This window comes from Gadus chalcogrammus, chromosome 23, assembly GCF_026213295.1.
Source record: "Gadus chalcogrammus isolate NIFS_2021 chromosome 23, NIFS_Gcha_1.0, whole genome shotgun sequence".
NCBI lineage: Eukaryota > Metazoa > Chordata > Actinopteri > Gadiformes > Gadidae > Gadus > Gadus chalcogrammus.
The window spans coordinates 1,907,851-1,931,582 of NC_079434.1; the positions used below are offsets into that span (position 1 = coordinate 1,907,851).

General features: G+C 42.3%; 2 protein-coding genes across 4 annotated transcripts in view; both read right to left on the bottom strand.

The window, feature by feature from the left end:
• LOC130376774 (uncharacterized) lies at window positions 1-3,595 on the bottom strand. Of its 3 annotated transcripts, XM_056583646.1 has the most exons (6): window positions 2,406-3,595; window positions 1,643-2,013; window positions 1,432-1,516; window positions 1,184-1,327; window positions 813-1,068; window positions 1-695 (listed from the first exon to the last, which is right to left on the bottom strand). In XM_056583646.1, exons 1-6 carry the CDS (start codon window positions 3,108-3,110, stop codon window positions 31-33), a joined length of 2,226 nt encoding a protein of 741 aa, XP_056439621.1. In that variant the 5' UTR covers window positions 3,111-3,595; the 3' UTR covers window positions 1-30. The 3 variants fall into 3 exon arrangements, with proteins under 3 accessions (XP_056439621.1, XP_056439620.1, XP_056439619.1); XM_056583645.1 differs by having other exon boundaries at window positions 1,432-1,920; window positions 2,406-3,594; XM_056583644.1 differs by having other exon boundaries at window positions 1,432-2,013; window positions 2,406-3,594.
• Window positions 3,596-12,443: 8,848 nt separating this feature from the next.
• Window positions 12,444-23,732, bottom strand: part of LOC130377590 (serine/threonine-protein kinase OSR1-like) — an 18,957-nt gene continuing 7,668 nt past the window's right edge. Inside the window, exons 2-11 of the mRNA XM_056584746.1 lie at window positions 22,783-22,848; window positions 22,202-22,324; window positions 18,673-18,708; window positions 18,118-18,288; window positions 16,209-16,264; window positions 13,704-13,756; window positions 13,528-13,596; window positions 13,285-13,349; window positions 12,713-12,775; window positions 12,444-12,464 (exon numbers count right to left, since the gene is read on the bottom strand). Of these exons, the coding sequence (XP_056440721.1) occupies window positions 12,444-12,464; window positions 12,713-12,775; window positions 13,285-13,349; window positions 13,528-13,596; window positions 13,704-13,756; window positions 16,209-16,264; window positions 18,118-18,288; window positions 18,673-18,708; window positions 22,202-22,324; window positions 22,783-22,848 (723 nt within the window). The remainder of the gene's footprint in view (window positions 12,465-12,712; window positions 12,776-13,284; window positions 13,350-13,527; window positions 13,597-13,703; window positions 13,757-16,208; window positions 16,265-18,117; window positions 18,289-18,672; window positions 18,709-22,201; window positions 22,325-22,782; window positions 22,849-23,732) is intronic.

Below are 23,732 nucleotides of genomic sequence, written 5' to 3' on the forward strand. Positions count from 1 at the left end.
GGTAAGGAAGAGGTAATGCCTAATTTGACATTATGGCATATGCCTGAGTTCTGCCGATTTATCTTCCAGCTCTTTCTCAACCTCTTTGAGTTCTGTGAGTTTTTCTTTGTGTCTTCTTCTGAGGATGTTTGACTTGGTGATTAGCTGGGCCATGAGTGTGCCTGATTTACCCTCAGCTTGTTCTGCTAGCTTGTCTGCATCTTTTTCCAGGCTGTTTGCTACCTCAATCAGTATCTTCTTCTTCGTTTTGAGCTGCTCTAGGTGGTCTTCTGCACCTTTTCTCTTTTCTCTTTGAGCATTGCTCGCATGCTTTCTCTTTTCCTGGTCCAGGTGTAGCCGATACTGAGACCTAGCTGAAGCTGCAGCTGCCAAAAGCTCCTTAGTCAGAGGTACTTTGAGAACCCCCCCACAGACAGAGACATAGTCACAGATCATCCTCTGAGCAACCACTGTGTCCTCCTTCATGTTATCGGCCTCTACCTCCTTGTTTACAGAAAAGCCCCTCTCAACCGTTGCTTGGCCATGGGAGAGAAGCAGAAGTTTCCTGCAGAATGCCCAGAGTTCAGGGTAGGATTGATGGAGGAGTCCATGCAGGAAAACGTCCAGTCTTGTACGCATGGGTTGGAAAGAGGAGAATGACTCATGTTTTGCCTCCAGAGACAAGAAATTTCCAAATTGTTGGACAATCACATCACCTGTTGCAAAACAGATTAACAAAAAATAATATATAAATATTTTAAATCAATGCAATGAAAAGTTTAGACAGACAAACCACAAAAAAATTTACATTCTGACTTCTAAATCGTAAGTACCAGCAGAGGCGCCTCCTGACAGCTGGTTATCATGCAGAAACCTCTGAACAACTCCTTTCATTCTTTCATAGCACAAGTCGGGGTCTGAGAACATGCTCGTTGGGTCCAAACATGCCATCTGCCTCACAATGGTGTACTTCAGTGGGCTCTTGTCTTGCATTTTCTTGACAATATTGGTCAAACAGTCCATGCAGTCCTTTCTAAAGGCCAACACACTGAGCTCCCCTACGCTGCTCTTGGGGCTACTCTGGAGTTCCTAACAGGAAGAGGGGAGGAGGGCCTGTGAGACTGACTAAAAGTTTTATGCAAAAATAAAGTTTTGATTTCCTGTACCTTAACCATTGTTTGATATTTGACACCTTTGCCTTTACCTTTAGGACTACTTCTGCTCCTAATCCAATGTCCACAGCCTTTAGGCCAGCCCTTGCTTCCTTGGCAGTTGTGTCCAGTTTGACCATTTGCAGTGCTGTGATGTCATTAAGGATCTCTGCCTTGATGAACCTCTTCAGTAGGCTCTGAGAACAAATACAGTACAAATAACAATACAAATAAAAAAGTGTTGGAGGGTTGAGTTAAAATTTTCATTTCATACACTTTCTCCATGCATGTTATACATTACCTTCATGAGAACAGCCAGATCTTTACCGATGAATGGAATCACCGGCTCATCTGTCTGATACTTAGTCAGAAATGTGGTGAAGGTCCTAGAGACAGCCATAAAGAAGTGCAGCTTGGCCATTATGAGAGGGTCATTCCGTGCCTCTGCAAGGGTGTCATAGGAGGATGTTCTAGGGTTTGGAAGCTTTTTCTGTGTCACTGCATCCACATACTTCACCATCATTGGCCATATGGTGATAGCCCTGTCGACAACGGGTAGGTTTTCGATCCAGCGATGCCCACAGAATGGTAGGGGAAACACAGATGACTTGGTCAAAGAGCAGAAATCTTCTCTTCTAGCAGGGGTATTGTGCAAGAGTGTATGCAATGCCCTGAGCACTTTCTCCATCTGCCAGACACTGAAGCCACTTTTAAAGGCATTGTGGAGTGTGTGAAGCCCACAGCTCCCCACCACAATCAGCTGGGCACCTCCAAATGTATCTGCATGCTCCTGTTGGAGCATTGAGAAAAACTTCCAATTGACATTTGGTCCATCCATTGAGATAGAAACCAAATGTCTCAGGTCAAGCTGCTGCACACACTCCTGGAAATTGAAAAAAGACATTACAGACATTAGCCATACAACAGTTAACACATTCATTTCTGACACACCACTACTTCAGATTAATGTCAGACTGGATAAGATAAAAAAAAAAAAAAATAAAGAATACTATTTCACAAAATAAGCAGTCAGCCATCCCTATAGCCATATTGTATATATTATTTAAACTTATTGGCATGTTAACACCAGACTATCTTTCTAAAACTAAAGCTGGCTGTTTTTTATTTCTTTTAATTCATTTTATTTTAATTTGTCTAATTGATGTATATTATCATATCCATAGTTGTTAATAACTTGACAATCAGTAAAGCTTAGACTAACTATATAATAACATACAAAAGGTTAGTTAAGAAATAAATGTTGGGCATACTTACTTTGAAATGCTGAAGTAGGTCCTTGGCAGTTGCGTGGCCCATGAACTGTGATCCGTAGAACCTAGACTGGACATGGTCATTTAACCAAAAACGCACATGCAAGTCCATTTGTTTGGTTTTGGTTGTCTGGTTCAGTGTCTCATCGAACATGACAACAAACGCACCGCATTTTTGAACTTCATTGACGAGCTCTTTTTTTATATACGGCGCCAATCCAAATTTGGCAACGTATCTGGTCTTGTCTTTCCCGCATGTAAAAGACTGTACAAGGGCAGAATCTGGGAACATCGCTTTAAACAAGTCATCAATTCCGTCATTGGACCTGCAGGAATGGTGGCTTGTCACGGTCCTCATCACCCAAATCACCTCTGCTCGCAGTGTTGGCGTAGAGCCACAAATTGCGCGGTCAGATGGCATGCTTGTAACAGGCTGTGGATTTCCTGTTGCAACACTAGCGTTGTCAATTACATCATTGCTAGCGGTGGAGCAGAAGCTAGTAATTGTAGGCTGCAGGCGTGCTTTTGAGTAAGCTTTGTGTTTCTGGCTCTGGACATGGGATTCCACCGCTCCGATCCCCATTGTCCCAAGTTTGAAGGTTTTTTTACACACAGTGCACCGAGCTTCATAGGCGCTACCAGGCACCGACCTTAACCAGTCATACTCGTCCTTCTCGAGCCATTTATCATTAAATTTACACTTACCCATGTTTCAGAGTCGAGTGTCTATATCGTAGTGAGGGGTCTGAATCGCGCCAAAATCTATAAACGAACAGGCTGGAGCCCTGGCTAGATGATAAACCAATAAACAGGAGCCCTGGCAGTGGCGTAATCGGGGGGGTGGGGCTACAGCTGCGCAGTAGTCTACGCTCTGACCTAACCAAAGACAACGCAGCGCACAGGCTACCGGAAAAAAAATATTTGACCTGGCAGAACAGATTGCCCGCATTTTCGCACTGACATGGCACACAAATATTTAAGACCAATGCAATCTGAATTTAAGACAATTTAATACTTTTTAAGGCCTTATTTTGATGAAAATTGATTTACGACTTTTTAAGACTTTTTAATACCCCGCGGCCACCCTGCATGAGGTCGAGGAGGTGATGCGTTCAACGAGTGCGTGAGCTGTTGTAACACCTCGTTTATTTCACTAAGGTGCTTCTGTAAATGAACAAAATTTTCAGCTCTTAGTTATTTTCAACAGACCAATAGTAGATGGCATGCATTTTAAAATTTCAATGCATTTTGAGCCCTGAACAACAGTTAAAGCTATTGAATAATTGATTCGCATGCATAGTATACTACACTTTCCATTGACAATTACCCCTGTAACCCACACATTGACTCTTTTCTAGGATAGGAAGTACAACCAAATTACAAGATAAAGTATGACGATGGAATGAAAACATTACTAGCAGCTGCACCTATTTAACAGGGACATTCAAATGACGTTGAAATTTGCAAACATTATTTGTATAGGCCCAGACTGACCACCGGGCCGTGACATTGCTAGTTTGAATGCCCGACCCAATCGCACTCCGCGTATGCAGTGAGCCATCAAAAGCCACAATTGACTCTGTGTGAGACAGGTCAACGTGTTGCACGAAGATCATGGGGAAAGCTCTCTTGTGTGTTTTGCAATGAAGAGAAAACGGTCACAGTGTCTCCACATATTTTTTGTACCTTTTAAATTGAGGTGACATGGACAGAGCGTAACCCTTGTTATGTCTGACGCCTCGTGGTTTTTTGTTTAATGTACATTTTACATATTATACCTGTTAATTAAACATTAAAAAAATAACGCAAGTGTCTATTCATTAAGGGTCCTACGAAAAGCATAGGAACCCTATTGCATTTGTTAGTATTATTGTTTTTTTCCATCTGCCCTATCTCAAAAACTACCTTGAAAAGTTGTATAAATTGGCAGGCTTGTAGTACTCCTAAAATTAATGAATGAATTAAAAGGATAGGCCAGAATTAAGTATAGGTGGCGCTATATCAAGCCTTTGAAGTGCAACATACTCAACAGGCTGCCATTTCCACTAGGAAAGTGCAATATGCATGAAACTTTGTATACATGCACCATTTGTTATGATGAACAACTTGCAAGGTGCAACCCATTAGCCATACCATTTAGATTTAATGCAATGGATACAACGCGACCAAAGAGCCACACATAAACTGCTTTTAGCTCTAGGATAGGAAGTAGAACCAAATTACAAGATAAAGTATGCAGATAGAATGGAGACATTACTAGCAGCTGCACCTATTTAATAGGGATATTCAAACAACGTTGGACATTTGCAAACATTATTTGCATAGGCCCACACTGACAACCAGGCTGTGACATTCCTAATTTGAATGCCCGACCTCACCGCATTCCGTGCATGCATTGAGCCATCACAAGCCACAATTGACTCTGTTAGACAGGTCAACGTGTTGCACGAAGGATCATGGGGAAGCTCTGTGTTTTATTGTTGCGCGATGAAGGGAAAATGGTCACAGTGTCTCCACATCTTTTTTGTACCGTTAAATTGAGGTCAAGCCTTTGTAGTACAAAATACTCAACAGGTTGCCATTTCCACTAGGAAAGTGCAATATGCATGACACTTTGTATGCATGCACCATTCATTATGATGAACAACTTTCAAGGTGCAACCCATTCAGCCGGACAATTTAGACTTAATGCAATGGATACAACTCGAAGAGCCACACATAATCTGCTTTTGTGCCGAAGGTGGTAAAGCTGTAAGCTTTACACACATGTACGAGGTGACTGTGGGACTATATTGTGTTTCAACTCATAGCATAAGGCCAAAGGCGGCAGAGATATACATTTGAAAGTGAAAAATATGCATATCTCTGATGTTTAAGCAAGTGTAACGTTGTATCAGGACCATGTCGGCTCAGCTGTCAACAAGAGGAGATTCCATAGTATACCCATTCCAAATTTCAAGTCTACACTGGAAAAAGCCTTCTGTTGAACCAATTAAAAAAATCTAGGGTAATGGTTCACATCTATATTACATAACTTGAGCCAATGACAAATATATAGCTTGCCTCAAACAATATTTCCTATATCATAAAAACTAAATAATACAACTTGGCACCAAGTATAATTCTATTCTTTGAATGAAGTTAATACATTAAATCGTATGTTAAATCCTAAACAAAAAATATTGATTCACTCCAACAATTGTTTCTCATTTAAGAAATATCTATCAGAAATAATTTGTTTTATCCAATCAAAAAGATTAAAATTTAATCAAACAATTGTTTCTCATTTAAGTCATAATGTGCATCCGATATAATTTGTTTTATCCAATTTAAAAGATAAAAATCGAATCAAACAATTGTTTCTCATTTAAGAAATATCTATCAGAAATCATTTGTTTTATCCAATCAAAAGGATTAAAATGTAATCAAACCATTTTTTCTCATTTAAACATGAACATTTTTAAACATACATATTTTTGTATACAATATATTAACAATCTAAATGGCAGAGTTAGGCCTACTCCAGACCTCCCTCCAGACACAGACAGGCTGTGCTAGCTCACAGAACCAGTGAGTCATCGTCACTCTGGTCAAGGCTCTCTACTGCAGGTTCAGCTGTAGGTGCTACCTTGAATGAATAAGCAGCCGATGTTCCAAAAAGCTTCAAATCATGATCAGGCAGCTGGTGCTCAAAAGCAAGCATCACCTGACAGCTTTAAATCCATATCGGATGTATAGGATGGAGTTTAAGGTCTGCAAGGACATCCGGTTCCTGAGTTTGCTTTTTACCACGAGGACTGAGCTCAGTAAGTGCGTTGAGACGGGGGAGGGGCCCGCGCAGGCACCCGGTGCTCGTTGTGAAGAGGTAATAGCGATAGTGCTTTCACCTCAAAAAGTCGCCAAAAGTCACCAATAGCAGCTGAAAAAGGAGCTAGATTTGTCGCTTGTCGCTGTTTTGAAAAAAAGTCGCCAAAGGGGTCTGAAAAGTAGCTAAATATAGCGTCAAAATCGCTAAGTTGGCAACACTGCGGTTTGGTCCAGTAGTCGTAAGCGTCTTTGTATTTAATGCGCATGCGCAGGCTTGTACGTAACCTTGAAATTGTACATTTGTCGAAACAAATATTTCTAAATTGAGCTCCTAATCAAATATAACTGTGTTTTAGGAAGAAAACCAAAAATGTTTATTTGGATTGAATGACAAAATTATTAATCAGTTGAATACACAACCTTAAAATTTTACATTTGTCAAAATGGATATTTCTTAATTGAGCTCCTAATTAAAAATATCTATATTTCACAGTATTTTGAAATAAAAAAAAGTTATTTTAAAAATAAACAAAAAATGTTTATTTGAATTGAATTACAAAATAATAATCAGATGAAGTACAGCTTAAAAACCTTTTCCCAGTGTATATCTGAAAATAAAATTGGATGCATTTGTTTGAAGTTGCCTTTCTGAACTGCGGCCTCTCTCCAACACAGGCTTGGCCTTGGTATCGGGCAATTCACAAGGGCCATGCAATCCAAAAATTGGAAAAAAGTGAGTGTGGATTGATTTCACAAGACACAGGCGGACATTATGTATTTGTGGATTGTGTAATATCGGTGTGAATAATATTTTACGAGGCACAACCAAATATATGTGGATGGTGGTAAACGAAATTGTGAATCATCTTCTTGGGTTCCGCATAATAAAGTCCTAAGCCAGCCGAGCTAGACTAGCTCATGACGGCACCAAGCCAGCCGGAAAAGTCGGCATGTATCAGTGCACTGCGCTACTACTTTTTAGACCAACCATTGCATACTTCTTTAAATGAATTTATAATATTTAATAGGGAGAGTGAATGAGCCGAAATCGCTAAATAACCAGTCCAAAACCTGAACACCTGTGAGTTGTCAAATTTAATTAGCATATGTAGGGCCACAGGGAGCGCTATATCGTGGTCAGACCTATACAGCCATGAACCGTGGCACATGAAAAAAAGAAAATCTGAAACTTGGTATCTGGCCCTAACTTTTTGTAGTATGAATACTAGGGATGGGCATTTCGATTAAGTGTCTTAGTCGATCGTCGGGAGAATTAACGATCAATTAGCTCCATATAATAATAATAATAATATTTTACATTAAAGCTTTAAGCAACGGATCATGCAGCTCAAAGCCGGTGCTCATAAACATAACTAAAAATAAACACAACCCTAGTTTCTTTCCAAAATAATACAATCATAATATTTAAAAAAACAATTGTGTTATAACTTAACCACACCAGTCTACAGATTTTTGTTGAGAAAGATGAGCATGTTAACATGCTCTGGGGTTAGACGCGAACGCAGCCTGGTGACCGTCAGTCCAGCCGCCGAAAAACAACTGCTCTGAGGGGACCGGCGTGCCTTGATGCACAAATACCTCCGTGCTAACTTGGCAAGGCGGGGGAACAACTTTCCACAATCCAGGGGCTCAGAAAGTTCTTCATTTCTGCTTCGATGCTAACCTCGCCTTGAGTGGTAGGCCTATATTGCTCCCAAGAAGTAATTTTTTAATCATAATGGTCCCACACCAGACTTCGCCGTGGCATCGTCCGCTTCATGATTACATCGCCGTGTTCCAATATCCATACTATCCATACTTACTAGTCTTAAGTTTGAGTACGTAGGGCGTTCCGATTCAGATCGGGGCGAAAATAAGTGTACTGAAAACGGTCAAATCACGAGTGTGTGGCGATGTCACTTTTCGTACTCAACGGCAGCCATCTTAGCCTACGTAGCGGAATAGGGCGGAGCCAGGCTGAGCCAAGTCGGCGCATTTTCCACATAGCCTGCATTAATAGTCATTTTGTAGTTTTTATAGCTGCTAGGCGTAAAGAGTTCACCGTTCAAAGCGGGATGTTTATTGCGGGGGAGGAGCCGCAAATTTAAATATTGCCCCTGTGTGGTAAAATGTTTAATTGCACACTGCATTTGTTTAATCTATGAAAAATTTACGTAATCAATGAAATTCTTCAACGATCAATTAGTCGATCGTCGATTAATCATGCCCATCCCTAATGAATACAAACTAAATTCAAAACTTGAAACTTAAAGAAGCATAGTTCAAGGTTAACCAAGCTAAAGTTTATCCAAATAGGACCATATGGGGCGCTAAAGCGATCAATTGTAAACTTTAAAGACTCATAACTCCTCAGCCTTTTGACGTACAGTCATGGAAGTTTGTTCTTCCATCGCCAGATCCAAGTTGAGGCTATTCCAGCGTTGTCAACCATATGCAGACAAAATAAGGTCTTAAAGGCACCCAGTGCAACTTTATGTAAACATTCAATGAAAAATAACATTCAATTTCTAGTCTTTTTTACACGTAGTAAGTTTCAATAACTCCATACCATTACATATCGACATTCAAGGAGCAAAGATGAGACGTCGCTGTGTGGTGAGAACTGATAGAAAATCGTAACAACAACAATCGCCGGTGGGGAGAAGCCATTTTTCCATTGACTGGAAGCCTGCTTCATTTATTGTAGGTTACAAAAAATAAAGAAATGGCGGCATTGTTGTTGTTATCGATTTTCTATCAGTTCCACCACACACGACGTCTCATCTTTGCGTGCTTGAATGCGGTATGTAATGGTATGGAGTTATTGAAACTTACTACGTGTAAAAAGACTAGAAATTGAATGTTTATTTTTAAGCTCGAAAGTTGCACCTGGTGCCTTTAAAGTTCTGTGTCTTCAGGGTCTTAATGGTCTGCATTAGGCTTGGCCCCCGTAAAGTGCTGCTTGCAGCTTTAATTTTGGTTGTAATTATGTTAAGAATGGCTGAGTTATGGTGGATTTATGAGAAAGTAGGATTATCCAAATGAGGCGCCATTGTTACTTTTGTGTTCCCATGAAGGACCTTAGATATTATGTAAAAGTTCCTTGTTGTGATATCCAACAAAATTACATCAGTGTCAATTTGAAATGAACAATGATGAAGTGCTTACCACCTATTTTTATACTGGAAGTCAATGGCGAGGAAAACACTGACTCCTCAACCATTCAAAAGACCGAACAACTCAGGGCGTCAAAGTGGTTTACATATATAGAAACCACGCATAAGCACGATCTGCCGAAAAGGAAGGACCTTATTCGGCAAGCTGGGGGGGCATTAGCTTGTTTAGCATTGCTCAAAGAACCATTACCCACACAACGAAGTTTAGGGCAACACCACACAGAAAATTCACATGCAGGCCGCATGTGTAGTTTACTTTAATCGTACACATTGTGGCTTTAATAGAATAAATGTTGGGTAAATAATTTATTACAATTAGTGAAATAACATATTTTACTGAATCCGTTTTAACAAGCATGCATTTTGACACACCCAACAACATTGTAACCTTAACAATATTGAGTGTTTTGAGTCAATGGCAACCAGTCAAAATCTGTTTGGATATGTTCCTTCTTTATTGATTGAAACCATGAATCAAAATGCAGTCAACTCTCAAATAATCTATAAGAACCAAGCATGGAAAAACTGAAAATGAGTGGATAGTGTAAATACCATCAGTGTGGTGATACTACTGAGGTGAAACAAACAAAAAAAAAAAAGAAGGAAACCCGTGTCTGAGTTGTCCTCAGTTTGATCAGCATGAGATAAAGACCCAGCAGGTTATGTTTGAGAGAGGGGTGAAGTGTCAAGGATTCCTCAGGGGTACAGTGCTGGCCAACACTGGTTTTGACAAATCCAAATCCATGCCCGTTCGACTACCAGGCAATGGCATCAATGCTGGTGTTTGAACCTTTAATATTAGCTAGATGCACTCTGCTCCTTGCTGTACGTTAGGGGACAACCTGCCCATTGACACACCTCTTAAAGAGAAAAAATAACCAGGAGAGGAAGGTCTTCACTGAAACCCAACACCACAGAAACAAATGAAAACATGGCAGAAGGCTGGTATGAGATACTCGCATCTTCTTCGTCCCTCACAAATTTGAGTGGTCTTAAGACACAAAGATCATAGGTCATACTTTTACTATAATATTACCAAAGGTAATACAATTTCCTTATGGAGGTCAATGCCAGTGGTTTGTATTAACGCAACTTAGGTGACATGGTTCTGTGTATTAAAAGACATCTTTAAGATGAAGTGGACACACAAACTCGTGGACAAGGGAGTGTATAATAGCAGTCCATTTTGACATCTTAAATGGGTGAGGAACTCTTTTATTGACTTAGCTCAGGATAACGAAAGTGAACTGACAAGCCTTGTATTGTTGCCCCGACAACGGCTGATACAGCGTAATGTGTCAAGCATTAGGGAATTTTCGAACCTGCGTGAATAAGCCACTTTGAAACATACCAACGTTGGGATTGCAAAAACAGAAGAATTAACATTACATTTCCTTTCCTGTCGTTTTCCTTCCCCCGCTACAATCCCAAATCTTCTCATAGGACAGAAAAGAAGAAGAAAAAATGAAATATCAAGATATAAAAACAAACTCAAAGCCATATGTGCTATTTACGTACTAGAAGTTAAGTTAAGTACGAATTGTTCTTCCAAATAAGCAATATGCACTTTAAAGGTCGTTGTGAGAATTAGATTCCAAACAGAGAATCGCATATACACCGACAGACAAACAGTACACATATTGCTCATACAACACTTGTGGCTTCCAGTGATGTTGGTGAAAACATTAATTTACAACTTAATATATTCACTTTTATGGAAAGTCCTACAGTGATTTGGTACACAAGGCCGGAATGCTACCCTCCATTAAAACAAAACACAAAGGAAGGAAAAATAGGTTTGATGTAAGGCCTTCAGAGATGACATTGAGTATCAATTAGTTATCGGTTTTTATATGCACTACTAGGACACCACCAATCGGAAAAGAAACAAAATAAAAGTAAATATTATCCTTACATATTCTACATCATCCCTGACGGTTTACTTTTGTAACTGAACAATCAGTCGTCCACTTGGCGCGGAATAAAAACTACAACGTTTAAACCCCACATTGACTGGATCCAGCCGGACTAGCGCTCCTTGGCTCCACTTCAGCAGCTCTAGCAGCAGGTGACATGCCAATACAGCCATGACGGGTTAGGCCGTGTTCACAGATGGCTTTTTTTTTTTTAAATCTGCCAGCGCTTGTCTTACATTGTATTCCTATGGAGCAGAGCGTTTCTGGCAAAAGTCACAGCCGTTTTTTTAAACGCCTCTCCCAGCGTTTTTTTCTTCCATACGGAGCGTTGAAAAAGTTCAACTTCAGGAAGAAAGCGTGCCGACGTCAGGGGTCTTTTTGGCAACTGACCAATCAAAAGCGGAACAGTGACACAGTGAGAGGAAACTCACTGTCAAAACAAGAAACAATGGCGGACAAATCACTCGGGGAAGTGCAGGTGGGAGCGTTAATAGTTTTAATTACAGAACATGTCGAGATCTATGACATGTCTAATGGGCTCTAGCCGGGATACGTAGTAGGCTGGGTAATGTCGGGTCTAGAATTGGTTCCTAAGCGATAAAAAAAACGCTCCCAGTGCTTTTAGGACAAAAAAACGCTGCCAGCTTCTTCTTTTTTGAAAAAACGGTCGGATCAACCTTTCCCTATTACCAAAAATCGCTAGATAGTGGAACACGGCCTTAAGGGGTAAAGCAATGCTGTATTGAAGTTGTTTTGGCTTATGTGAAGGTTTTAGTGAGTCTTATTTATCAGTTGACTGTTGCGCGACGTGACGATGTGGGGACCCGCGTTGCTTTTGAAGCTCAATGCGGTAACGGTTCCACATCAGGCTGGCTTCTGATTGAGTCCCCCTCCAACCAAAAGAAAATAGAAAAACAGAACAAATAAACTAAAACATCAGGCAATAATAAACCACTTTCATGTGGTTTTGTGGGGAGGCGAGGGACCCGTTCAGCAGCTGAGATGAAGATAAGGCCTTGTTACAGGGAGCAGGTTTAAGGGCTTCAGATGTGATGAAGATAAGGCCTTGTTACAGGGAGCAGTTTAAGGGCTTCAGATGTGGATATAGATAAGGCCTTGTTACAGGGAGCAGGTTTAGCTGCTTCAGATGGGGAAGATGCAGAACTGACACAGAGTAAGAGCGGGGAGGCAGAGAGCATGGACGTTAAAGACGTCAGATACTCAATCCTACATATATACTGTAAACCCTGTTACTGTTATAGTCCGCTGCGGTGTCCGGTGGCCCCCGCTGGCAGGCATGCTGCCTCTCTTCGTTGGCAGTAGTGGTTTCTTACGGCAGAGAATAAACAAAAATGCATATGATTTATTTTTTTTACATTCTTTTAGGCAAGTCCCATTTGTTTAACTAATACTGAGCTGAGCGAAGCCATCAGCTTGACGTCGTCTGGTATTTCACTGGCCTCCACCCCAGAGGCCTGGAAGGTGGAGAGGAGAGACAGAACACAGGCATTAACCAAGGACACACGCAGCCTTGGACTGCTTAGTGTGGTCCGGACCATCCTGGAGGACGGAAGAGACTCATCCTCCTTTAAACTAATCCTCCCTTAAACTCCACGTCCTTTAACTCATCCCCTACTTCAACACCAGGGTTGGCTGCAATTATTTCAATAATTAAGGTACCGTTTTTAGATCGGAATCATTTGTTTTTTTTACCAAGCGTTACCATAACACAAATGTATTCTTGTTTCGTAAAATACAAATCACACACACACACACACACACACACACACACACACACACACACACACACACCACACACACACACACACACACACACACACACACACACACACACACACACACACACACACACACACACACACACACACTGGTTCCAGTAACCTTGTAACGACACCATTCCCAACACTTTGACCACTACTTTGTTATGGGTGATGCCCTGGAGCAAGGGACCACAGCCACTTACCAATTTGAAGGTCACATTTCGGTTCGACTGAGGCTCATCCACAATTTTTTGCAAATTAGCAGCAACTGAAAAGACAAAGAACACATATTGACTGACTTGTCCTTCTCAGCTCACTATAGAAATGAAGCCAGTGCAGATCTCTGGGAAGGTCTTCAACAAAAGGGTCTAATTCCCCATATTAGGTGGTCAGACACAGCAGGGGTCAACAAGCATGTCCTCGGTCCGTAGAGCAGGGCAACTGACCTATAACTAAATCCCTGCCGTCAACAAGGCCTGCGGAGACCAACTCCTGAGAGACGCCGTCAGCCGTGTCTGAGGAGAGGCAGAGAGGGAGAGAACTCAATGGAGAGGGGCCCATATACTGCTGCCACGAGTCTGAATCAGGGTTTGGCTTATAGGAATCACTTCATCTTACTGACCTCGTCCTGGCATGAATTCAAAGCGGATGTCATTTAGTTCCTTCTTTAAATTTCTGCAATGAAGGAAATGGAAAAATAAGAACCTTGATATAGAGTGATCTGATCGCTCACTCTAGTTTTTCTATTTGCAGCAAAAATGTAGAAATATGTAACACCTCACAAAATACTGTAAATGGAAGACAAACACAACTCTCTGTCATCATCACAGACTCATCATAAACAGGGCTACAGACAAACTTTTTATACCAGGAGTACTGTGGCCCCTAACTGAAAATTGTAGGGGCGCAACCAGAAATTTTAGGGGCACACAGCGTGAAACAACATGCCAACCAAATATTCAAATTTCTACTAATTTTCCCTGTATTACATATTTTGATTATAGATGCAGAAATTACAATGTGCGGTTTCAATTCAGTTCATTTTATTGTGATTCTCATCTATCCCAATGGTTTCCATGTGTGCGCGCATGCGTTCGACCAGCACGGAAGCGACAGTTTCAGGGCTTGTTCACACTACCTCCGTCCGTCGACGGATCTCATTGACTTTGCATGGGGCGCTCGCGAGATGCCTTGTGGGTCCGTCCGTTCCGTTGGCTCCGTGGCCTGCGTCAAAAAGTTGAGAAATTTTCAACTTTTCATGCAGCGCCAGATCCGTCAGCTAATCAGATCGCTGTTATGCAAATGCAATCCACGCTCTTCTTGGATCCATTTTGCAATAACAAGCAGGAAGAAGCAGTAAAAATCCAGCCTCATATATTTTAAAGAAATGTGGAAAAATAGGATTGTTTTTAGCCACCTGTTTGTGTCATCTTTTGTATTTATATCCACATATCGCCATTATAGTTAGTATTATATATTTATGTCTCACACCCTCTCTACGACACACTGGCCCAGCAGAGGAGCACCTTCAGCATAAGATTCCTCTCACCCAGATGCACCACAGAGCACCACAGGAAATCATTCCTGCCTGTGGCCAATAACTTTACAACGCCTCCCTTAGAAGGTCAGACACCCCCCCCCCTCTCTAATCTCTGACCTCAAACAAGGACTATAATTCTTGCACCTTTTGCACAATACTGTACACATACTTTTGTACTGTGCTGTCTTATGTATGTATGTGTATATGTAGTATGTATATATATGTATATATATATATATATATATATATGTATATGTGTATGTGTGATATATATATATGTATGTATATATGGTGTTGTATATATATTTATATTGTCCTTAAATTTATGTTATTTGTATATTTGTATTTCTTAGGTTGTATCTTTTATGTGTGTATATGTATTTATATTATGTGTGTGTGTATATATATATATATATATAATATATATATATATATATATATATATATATATATATAATATATTTTATATTTATTTTATTCTTAACATTTGTGTATGTATATTGGAGTTCGTGACAAAAATTATTTCCCCCTGGGATTATTAAAGTATTTATCTATCTATCTATAGCGGGAAGCAATTCGATGGCTTCAGTATGCGTCTACTAGTCCCCTATTCGTCAGACACACCCTCGGCCATCCGCGACGGAGCATGTAGTGTGAACAGTGGATGGATGTGCTATTTTTGCGAAGCAATCTAAAGCACCACGCCAAACACCAGATAGTGTAATAGCCCCGCGTTCCATCTAACGTGACTAATTTTCCTTCGGGTGCGGGTTGGGCGTCGATATCAATTTATAGCGGGTCTGGTCAGTTGCGGAATGTAATTTGCGCTACGTGGACATGGTCGGATGCGGATTAAGTATTGCGGGTAAGGCGGGTTCGGGTTTGCAAAATAATCCCGTGCAGGACTCTGACTGGCACTGGCACATAGCCGCATGTCGGCAGAACAAATCAATAGTCGCTAGGTCATTGTTCAAACGCACGTAAGGTGGAAATCTTTCTCTTCTCACAGTCGTTGAGGCACGCACATCTAGGACCCTCCCCCTCCACACATTAGCCACTAACAGAGGCCATTCCGTATCCTTCTCACAGATTGGTCTGCTACAGATTCAGGATTCATTGACGCGCCGCTTCCACGATTAACGTGTAAAAAATAAATCAAATTACTGGTGGCACATGAGTGACCAGATGTAAAATTCAGTCGCACAATCTCAAAATTTGGTCGCAAAATGCGACCATTTGGTCACAGTCTGGAGCCCTGATAAACCTAATGCAAGACATAATTCCTCGGCTCTTAGTGAACAATATTTTAAAGGAACAGTAAGCAATATTTGTGTCAAAATGATCAAATTAGAATAATATTCTGGCAGCTATCTGTAAATAGAATCTTCTGCAACAAAACCACTTGATTTCAAAACTAAGAATGTGTAGTTGGCTGTGTAGCAGGCCAAAGAACGAGTTCCTGGGTGCCTTTCTCTGCCCACTTGCTGCTGGGGGATATATTTTCAAACTCATGTTTGTTAGAAGAATGCCCTCCAAATCTTTCCTAGTGCTTCTTTATTAAGGGACATGAACCGTTGGTTTCCCCACCTTAACCGTAACACCAGGCTGATGGGGGCCTTAGGATCACTTGTTGATGTTAGGATCTGCCAACACACAAACACAACATCAATGGAACTATGTATCAGTAAGACCTCATTTGAAATACAAAGTTATCAACTTCAATGTATAACTTCATTATACAACAACGTTATCAGCTTCATTATTATGTGTTGAACTGACACTCAGCCCAAACTCTGAACAGCGAGTTCAAGTTATGCTCTAAAAAGCTGCACTATGTTACTCTTTAGCACTTTAGCTTAATGTCACAAGAATGTCTTCATATTGTCTCTAAATCAATAGACTAAGGCTGAATCCAATTTCATTGCTCAAAGCAAAATCTCAGCCCTAACCCTCGCTGTTGCGCGTTCACGCGCTGTGTAGCCGTGTCCAAAACCCATTTAAAGGTAGGGTAAGGGGTAAGGAGGAGGGCTTACATCCCCCCTTCGAAAATTGCGATTTTTCGATGGGCACATTGAAACTGAGAACGCTCCAGTTGTGAATTGCTCCCACAATACCTTGCGAGAAAATGGAAAGAAAAATCCTAGGCAAGATGGCGGGCGAAAAAGGTGCGACAGGATTGAAAACCACAAATGTAAATGTTTTCTATGTTAATAGAAGACACTGCCGGGCTCATGTCGTATGATATCCATATGCTCCATGTTCTAGGGACCCCAGGTTGAAGATAAGCTTTAATCCCCTGCCAAGTAATGCAATAATTTGTTTTAAAAATGCTTATTAGCCTGAAGAATGGTTGACCAATGTGATGTCGTTGCTTTTTATAAACCAGTGTATTTTTTCATTTATTTTGCAAGAAATATGTATATATCAGTTATTATATATTGGACATAACATGTGGCCCAGTTCTGCCATACAATTCCTTTTTATTTGTTATGTTTTCTTTCAGGAGATCATTGAGGCCGCTGCCATCACAGAGCCCATCCCTCCACCACCTAAAGCACCTCTTCTGCATTGGAAGACCTAGGTTTATATATTTAGTTTTGTATGGCATAGGGGAAAAAATTATAAATTTAGAACTACATGTCGATTTATTTGTTTATTTATAGACTTGATCGCTGTTCTACACAATTAAAAAATTGTGAAGCTTTTGTCAGAGGCAAGACCCAAAGGACTTCCACACGTTTGATTTCAGATTTGCTGCACTTAAATTTGAGTTATTCGCGTACTCACATCTCTGGTTGCTCCCTAGTCACAGGGCGCACCAAGGACGCACTCGCAAACATACACAAACACACACACGGATCCGCTCGCTTCCTTCAGTTTCATTTTCCGGATTCGTATGGAAACGGAATGAAATGAGTTTACACTTCTGTCTTGATATCAGGCTAAAGCTCACTCAACCGTTTCGCAACGTTTAAATCGGTGCATCGACAGATTCTTGGTCATTTTAAATCGATTCAGGGGCCGACATATCGATGTAGTCACACCTGTGTTAATCCAACCGGATACCGATTCGTATCGATGAATCGTTACACCCCTAATATTTATGTTGATCTTGTATAATGTTTGATCCAAAATAAAGTTTCTGCAGTTTCTAACAGATTGTGAGCTTGATTGATCTTATCTAATCGTACAACGCTTTTCCAAGTGGGTAAGGTTGCATTCCTAAGACATTCAAACTATTACAGTAAAATTCCAGAAACAGATATTGTATCAAAAGCTAAAAAAAAATACATCAAAACCCAGTCAATGACTACTAATGACGTACTGTAACTGGGTCTTGAAGGGTTGTCGTCCCATTTCGTAGGGGTAGGGTTGAGGTGAGGGGTAGGGGTAGGGGTAGGGTAGGGTTAAGGTGGAGATTTTTGTAGAGCAATGAATCCGGATTGGGCCTAACTCTATCGGCTCTCCTGCACGGGGTGCGGGCCGGCGGACTGACCTGAGCAGACAAAGCAGCAGTGGGAAGGCCGGGGCCTGCAGCCTGGGTAGTGGGTTGGGAGTTGGGCTGTGTGGGCTGCAGCAGAGCCTGGCCTGCTGCATGAGGTAGCTGGGGCTGACCCGCGGCCGGGGGCTGGAGATGACTACTTGAGGCCTCCGTAGCCACAAAGTCCTATTTTAAACAGTGTGTGTATGAATGTATGTAAAAATGAATAAATACATATATATATAAATACATACATGAACAAGTAAAGGTTAGTCATAATGCCACAGGTGTAATTGTTTGGATTCAAGGGGCGACCAACTGTTAAACAGTATATCATTACATCATCAGTACATTCCTAAAATAACCATATAAAATATAGAGATGTATTATTTTTTGTTTATTCTAAAACAAAAATCAGAAATCTTAATCATGAGACAAAAGCTTAGTTGGTTTGAAAACATTTTTAATACCAGGCATGATTCAACCCAGCAGGTTTAAAGGTAGACTGAATAGATTCAGTGGGAGATGTTGACCGAATGGGACATCATCATTATTATCGTTATCACCCACCTCAGAACTTTCGGATCCCTCCTTCACTCTGGGCGACTAGGAGAAACACATGAAGGTATGTTTAGAAAACAGTCTTCTCGTACACCCGAAAACAAGCCGACCATAACTTGAAGAGAGAACGAGATAGACACACACACAGATGTATGTGTGCACACAGACGTACACGCAACATAAAGAAATGATATTGTCCACTTTTGCCATTTGTTTAGCCTGCGTCTGACTGCCTGCATAGTCGACTTTGGGTTCTGTAACTGTAAAATCATTCACAGTTGGGATACGATTCTGTTACCTACATTATGTGAATTAAATTGTTTTAAATCTTATTTTTAAGTGTGTATAAATGTCAATTCAAGTGTGGCATTTCAATGCCAAAATAACATTGTCAAATGTGTAAAAGTACCAACTATGTATTTTGAATTTGAGATCAAACGAATGACAACTGGCAACAAATCAGAGCATTTTGTTGGATTGGCTTGAAAAAACTCAACATAGAAGAAGCAGAATTATTTGTAAGACAAAGAGTGATCACACAATTATACGGTCGTGTTCCAAACATCTGCAAAGGAAAGCCAGCAGAGACTGAATGGGTGTAGTGAACGGTCTCGGTTCTGATCGCTGCTCGAGGAACTGAATACAGTTTCAAAATGGAGACAAACTTGGGTCACTTTGTAGTAAAGCATTGTGATATCCTACGTAACGGTGTGAGGTTGCGCAGAACGCTGTCCACAGTTTCCATACCATTTTGGTTTGAGATCAGTTTCTATGTGTCAGTGCAACACAAAGTGAGGCATAGTAATAGCACTTAGGTTTCTGGTAGTTAATTATACCAGTAGTAACTCCTAAAAACGGTTCACCATGATGAATCATTCATCCAGCCACGATAGAAACAGAGCTCCACATTGGGAGAGGAAAAGCATTTAGCAGAGGCAGTGAAAGATGTGATTCATCAAAGAAACCAAATGTCAAATCAGTGGTTAAAGATGATCTTAATTCATTAGAGAGTCATTGGTCCACTCAGGTTAATCAGTAGTGCATTGTAGGTTTCGATTAGGACTTTTGATTAAGGTCAGTAAAAGTTACTGCAAACGTGATTGAAGAATAGAAATACACATGGCTTCCAGGAATGGGACCCCGCTCTGATCTCAGCTGGTTTACACACACCCACACTGGCTTTCTGAGAGCTCGGGAACAATTTAAAGATGCATCCAATGTTACCGTGGTGTGCAAATGATCCAAATTATCTATGCTGACCCCAACATAAATGCGCTAGGCTAGCCCTGGAAATACGAGCACAGTGTATGTATGTCTCCGACCCGGGGAGCATTCTGTCCTTCCCCGACGAGGGACTCGTGATCATTCACTGCCGGTCCTCCATTGCCCTTGTTGCATTCTTCCCTTTTACGACTGAACAAAACCCATTGTCTATTTGGACTGGAGCTAGCTAGAAACAACTGTTTCAAAGGCTAACCCTTGAAGAGCTTTTAACCACCTGTACATCACATTGCAAGAACCTACAGTCTCTTTACCTCTCTCTCCATGTCTCTGTCAACCGCTACCACTCTCCCTCTCTCCCAATGCCTCTGCTCTTCCTCTCTCCCCATGCCTCTACTCTTCCTCTCTCCCAATGCCTCTGCTCTTCCTCTCTCCCCATGCCTCTACTCTCCCTCTCTCCCCATGCCTCTACTCTCCTCTCTCCCCATGCCTCTACTCTTCCTCTCTCCCAATGCCTCTGCTCTTCCTCTCTCCCCATGCCTCTACTCCCTCTCTCCCCATGCCTCTGCTCTCCCTCTTCCCCATGCCTCTACTCTTCCTCTCTCCCAATGCCTCTGCTCTTCCTCTCTCCCCATGCCTCTGCTGCTCTCCCTCTCTCCCCATGCCTCTACTCTTCCTCTCTCCCAATGCCTCTGCTCTCCCTCTCTCCCCATGCCTCTGCTCTCCCTCTCTCCCCATGCCTCTGCTCTCCCTCTCTCCCCATGCCTCTACTCTCCCTCTCCCAATGCCTCTGCTCTCCCTATCTCCCCATGCCTCTGCTCTCCCTCTCTCCCATGCCTCTGCTCTCCCTTTATCCCCATGCCTCTACTCTTCCTCTCTCCCCATGCCTCTACTCTCCCTCTCTACCCATGCCTCTACTCTTCCTCTCTCCCCATGCCTCTACTCTTCCTCTCTCCAAATGCCTCTACTCTTCCTCTCTCCAAATGCCTCTACTCTTCCTCTCTCCCCATGCCTCTGCTCTCCCTCTCTCCACAAGCCTCTCTCTCCAGGCCTGTCCCTCGCCATGTCTCTGGCCCGCTCTCCTCCTATGCTTGTCTGGGTGAATGTGTTCCTGTCCTGGTGGGACAGAGAGAGTCCCTTCCTTGTTAGGAACAGCCATGTGTATTGTGTTGGCAGAAGGACAACCCTGGCCGTGGGCAGCTCGAGCGGGAAGGAGAAGCGCACTTGTCGCCTGGGCGCGCAAACAGCCTTCGACTGCTGCTCCTTCGCCGGACACAAGATAATAAACACACACACGCACACACACACATAGTGGGAGACTCAGTGGAGATAACACAATAAAAGACACACTGGCGAACACACTGACATGTGACAGACACTAGAGAGGAGCATGGAAACTATGGAAGTCGAACTGGTGATATGAGGACATTTGGACATTATGAGGACATCTGTCATAAGTGATTGTGAATCAGATTATAGACTGTGGGGACATGCTTTATCGGGTGCTAATGCGCCAGGAGGAGCAGGTTGAGAAAGAGAGGAGAAAGAGGAGGTGGAGGGGGTGGAGTAGGTCAAAGAGGTGGATGAGGAGAGGGAGAAAGTAGGGGGGGGGGGAGAAGGAGAAAGATTAGCAGAGGAGAAGAAAGAGGAGGAGGAGCAGAAAAGGAGGAAGAGGTGGGGGAGGAGGCGAATGGGAGGGGAACAGCAGAAAAAGGAGAAGAAGGAATGGGAAAAAAGGGAAGGGAAAGAGGATAAGCAGAAAGAAGAGTGGAAGCAAGAGGCTGAGTATGAGAAAGAAACAGAGGTGAGGAAGAAGAGGTGGAGGAGGAGAAGGAGAGGAAGAGTTGGAGGAGGTGAAGGAGGAGAGGAAGAAGAGGTGGAGAAGGAGGAGAGGAAGAAGAGTTGGAGGAGGAGAGGAAGTAGAGTGTGAGGAGGAGAGGATGAAGAGGTGGAGAAGGAGGAGAGGAAGAAGATGTGGAGAGGAAGTAGAGTGTGAGGAGGAGAGGATGAAGAGGTGGAGAAGGAGGAGAGGAAGAAGAGTTGGAGGAGGAGAGGAAGTAGAGTGTGAGGAGGAGAGGATGAAGAGGTGGAGAAGGAGGAGAGGAAGAAGATGTGGAGAGGAAGAAGAGTTTGAGGAGGAGAAGGAGAGGAAGAGGTGGAGGAGGTGAAGGAGGAGGAGAAGAAGAAGAGGTGGAGGAGAAAGAAGAGGTGGAGAAGGAGGTGAAGGAGGAGGAGAAGAAGAAGAGGTGGAGGAGAGGAAGAAGAGGTGGAGAAGGAGGTGAAGGAGACGGAGGAACAGCTCGGTGGCAGGGCTCACCCTCAAGGCGGCGACGGCGGCCTTGCCCTCCTCGCTCTCCACATCCAGCTCCTCGTCGCTCCACTCCCACTCGCCGTCCTCCGTCTTGTGGAGCCTCCCGCTGGAACCAGGGACCCGCCGCACCTGAACCCACACATACACACACACCCACACACACACGCACACGTACGTCCGAAAAGACACACAAACACACATCGGTTTGTAGGCAGAAACCTGAGGATAATCTTAGTTTCTTTGTTGGTCGTCTTTAATGTAACCTTACTGACTGGCTCTTACGTTTGTTCTGATGTAGGTCATCTTTAATGTAACCTTACTGACTGGCTCTTACGTTTGTTCTGATGTAGGTCGTCTTTAATGTAACCTTACTGACTGGCTCTTACGTTTGTTCTGATGTAGGTTGTCTTTATGTAACCTTACTGACTGGCTTTTACGTTTGTTCTGATGTAGGTCGTCTTTATTGTAACCTTACTGACTGGCTGTTACCTTTGTGATGTAGGTCTTCTTCAATGTAACCTTACTGACTGGCTGTTACCTTTGTGATGTAGGTCTTCTTTAATGTAACCTTACTGACTGGCTCTTACCTTTTTCGACCTCTCTGTTATTGTTGGCGCTCTTTGAAGTAACCTCTCCTGCAAGTATTCGTTGTTCTGCCATAAAACAAGGAGAATGGATTAATTTGACATGGGGCACAGCTGTATCAATAGGGACACAATAATCTCCGTTGCAACTCCAAATCAAGGAATATATAAATATGCAGTTCCCCAAAAAAAAGGATTGGGGAGAGGGAACTTGGAATGTCAGTGGCGGATTCAGGGGGGGGGGGGGGCACCATGGTTGAAAAAGTCGCCCTCAAGAGTGGCGAATACGACAGAAAGTGCCTTATTGTCTGCCCTTTACATGTGAAAAAATTATTGGGTGCCCTCTGGTGCCCCTTCATACAATAAATTATGATGATGAGCCCTATAGATAAGAAAATTCGATAACGTGCCTCAATGAGTGCCCTCTTAATGCCCTTACAGTGCCTCCGTGGTTGAAAAAAAGTGCCTTCTAGAGTGGTGAATACGAGATAAAGTGCCTTATTGGCTGCCCTTTACAGGTGAAAAAAATGAATGAGGGCCCTCTCATTAATTAATTATGACGATGTGCACTCTAGAGCAAGAATGTGCCCTTTTTATTGTTTGCCCCTTCCCTTCAAACACTCTGAGTCCGCCACTGAATTCAGTGGTGGTAGCTGCGAGCAGCCTCATCATCTTGATAAACATCTCATTGAAATTCTGACAAATGCTGCCCTCTGATGTGCATTGTGAGTACTGCGGACGTGTCACGTAAGGTCTTTTACTAAAACCAAAGAGGGTGGACTGGGCTGTGAATGTGATAAAGCTGAGACAGCACTATCGTTGTTCCCCGAGCTACAAATAGATCAAGCTCTGGCCGATCAGCCACAGACTGCAGCGGCAACTTCAGCAGTGGATAAAGTAAACAAGATGGATTATAAAGCTAAATCGAAAATTCTGACTGACACCACGACAAG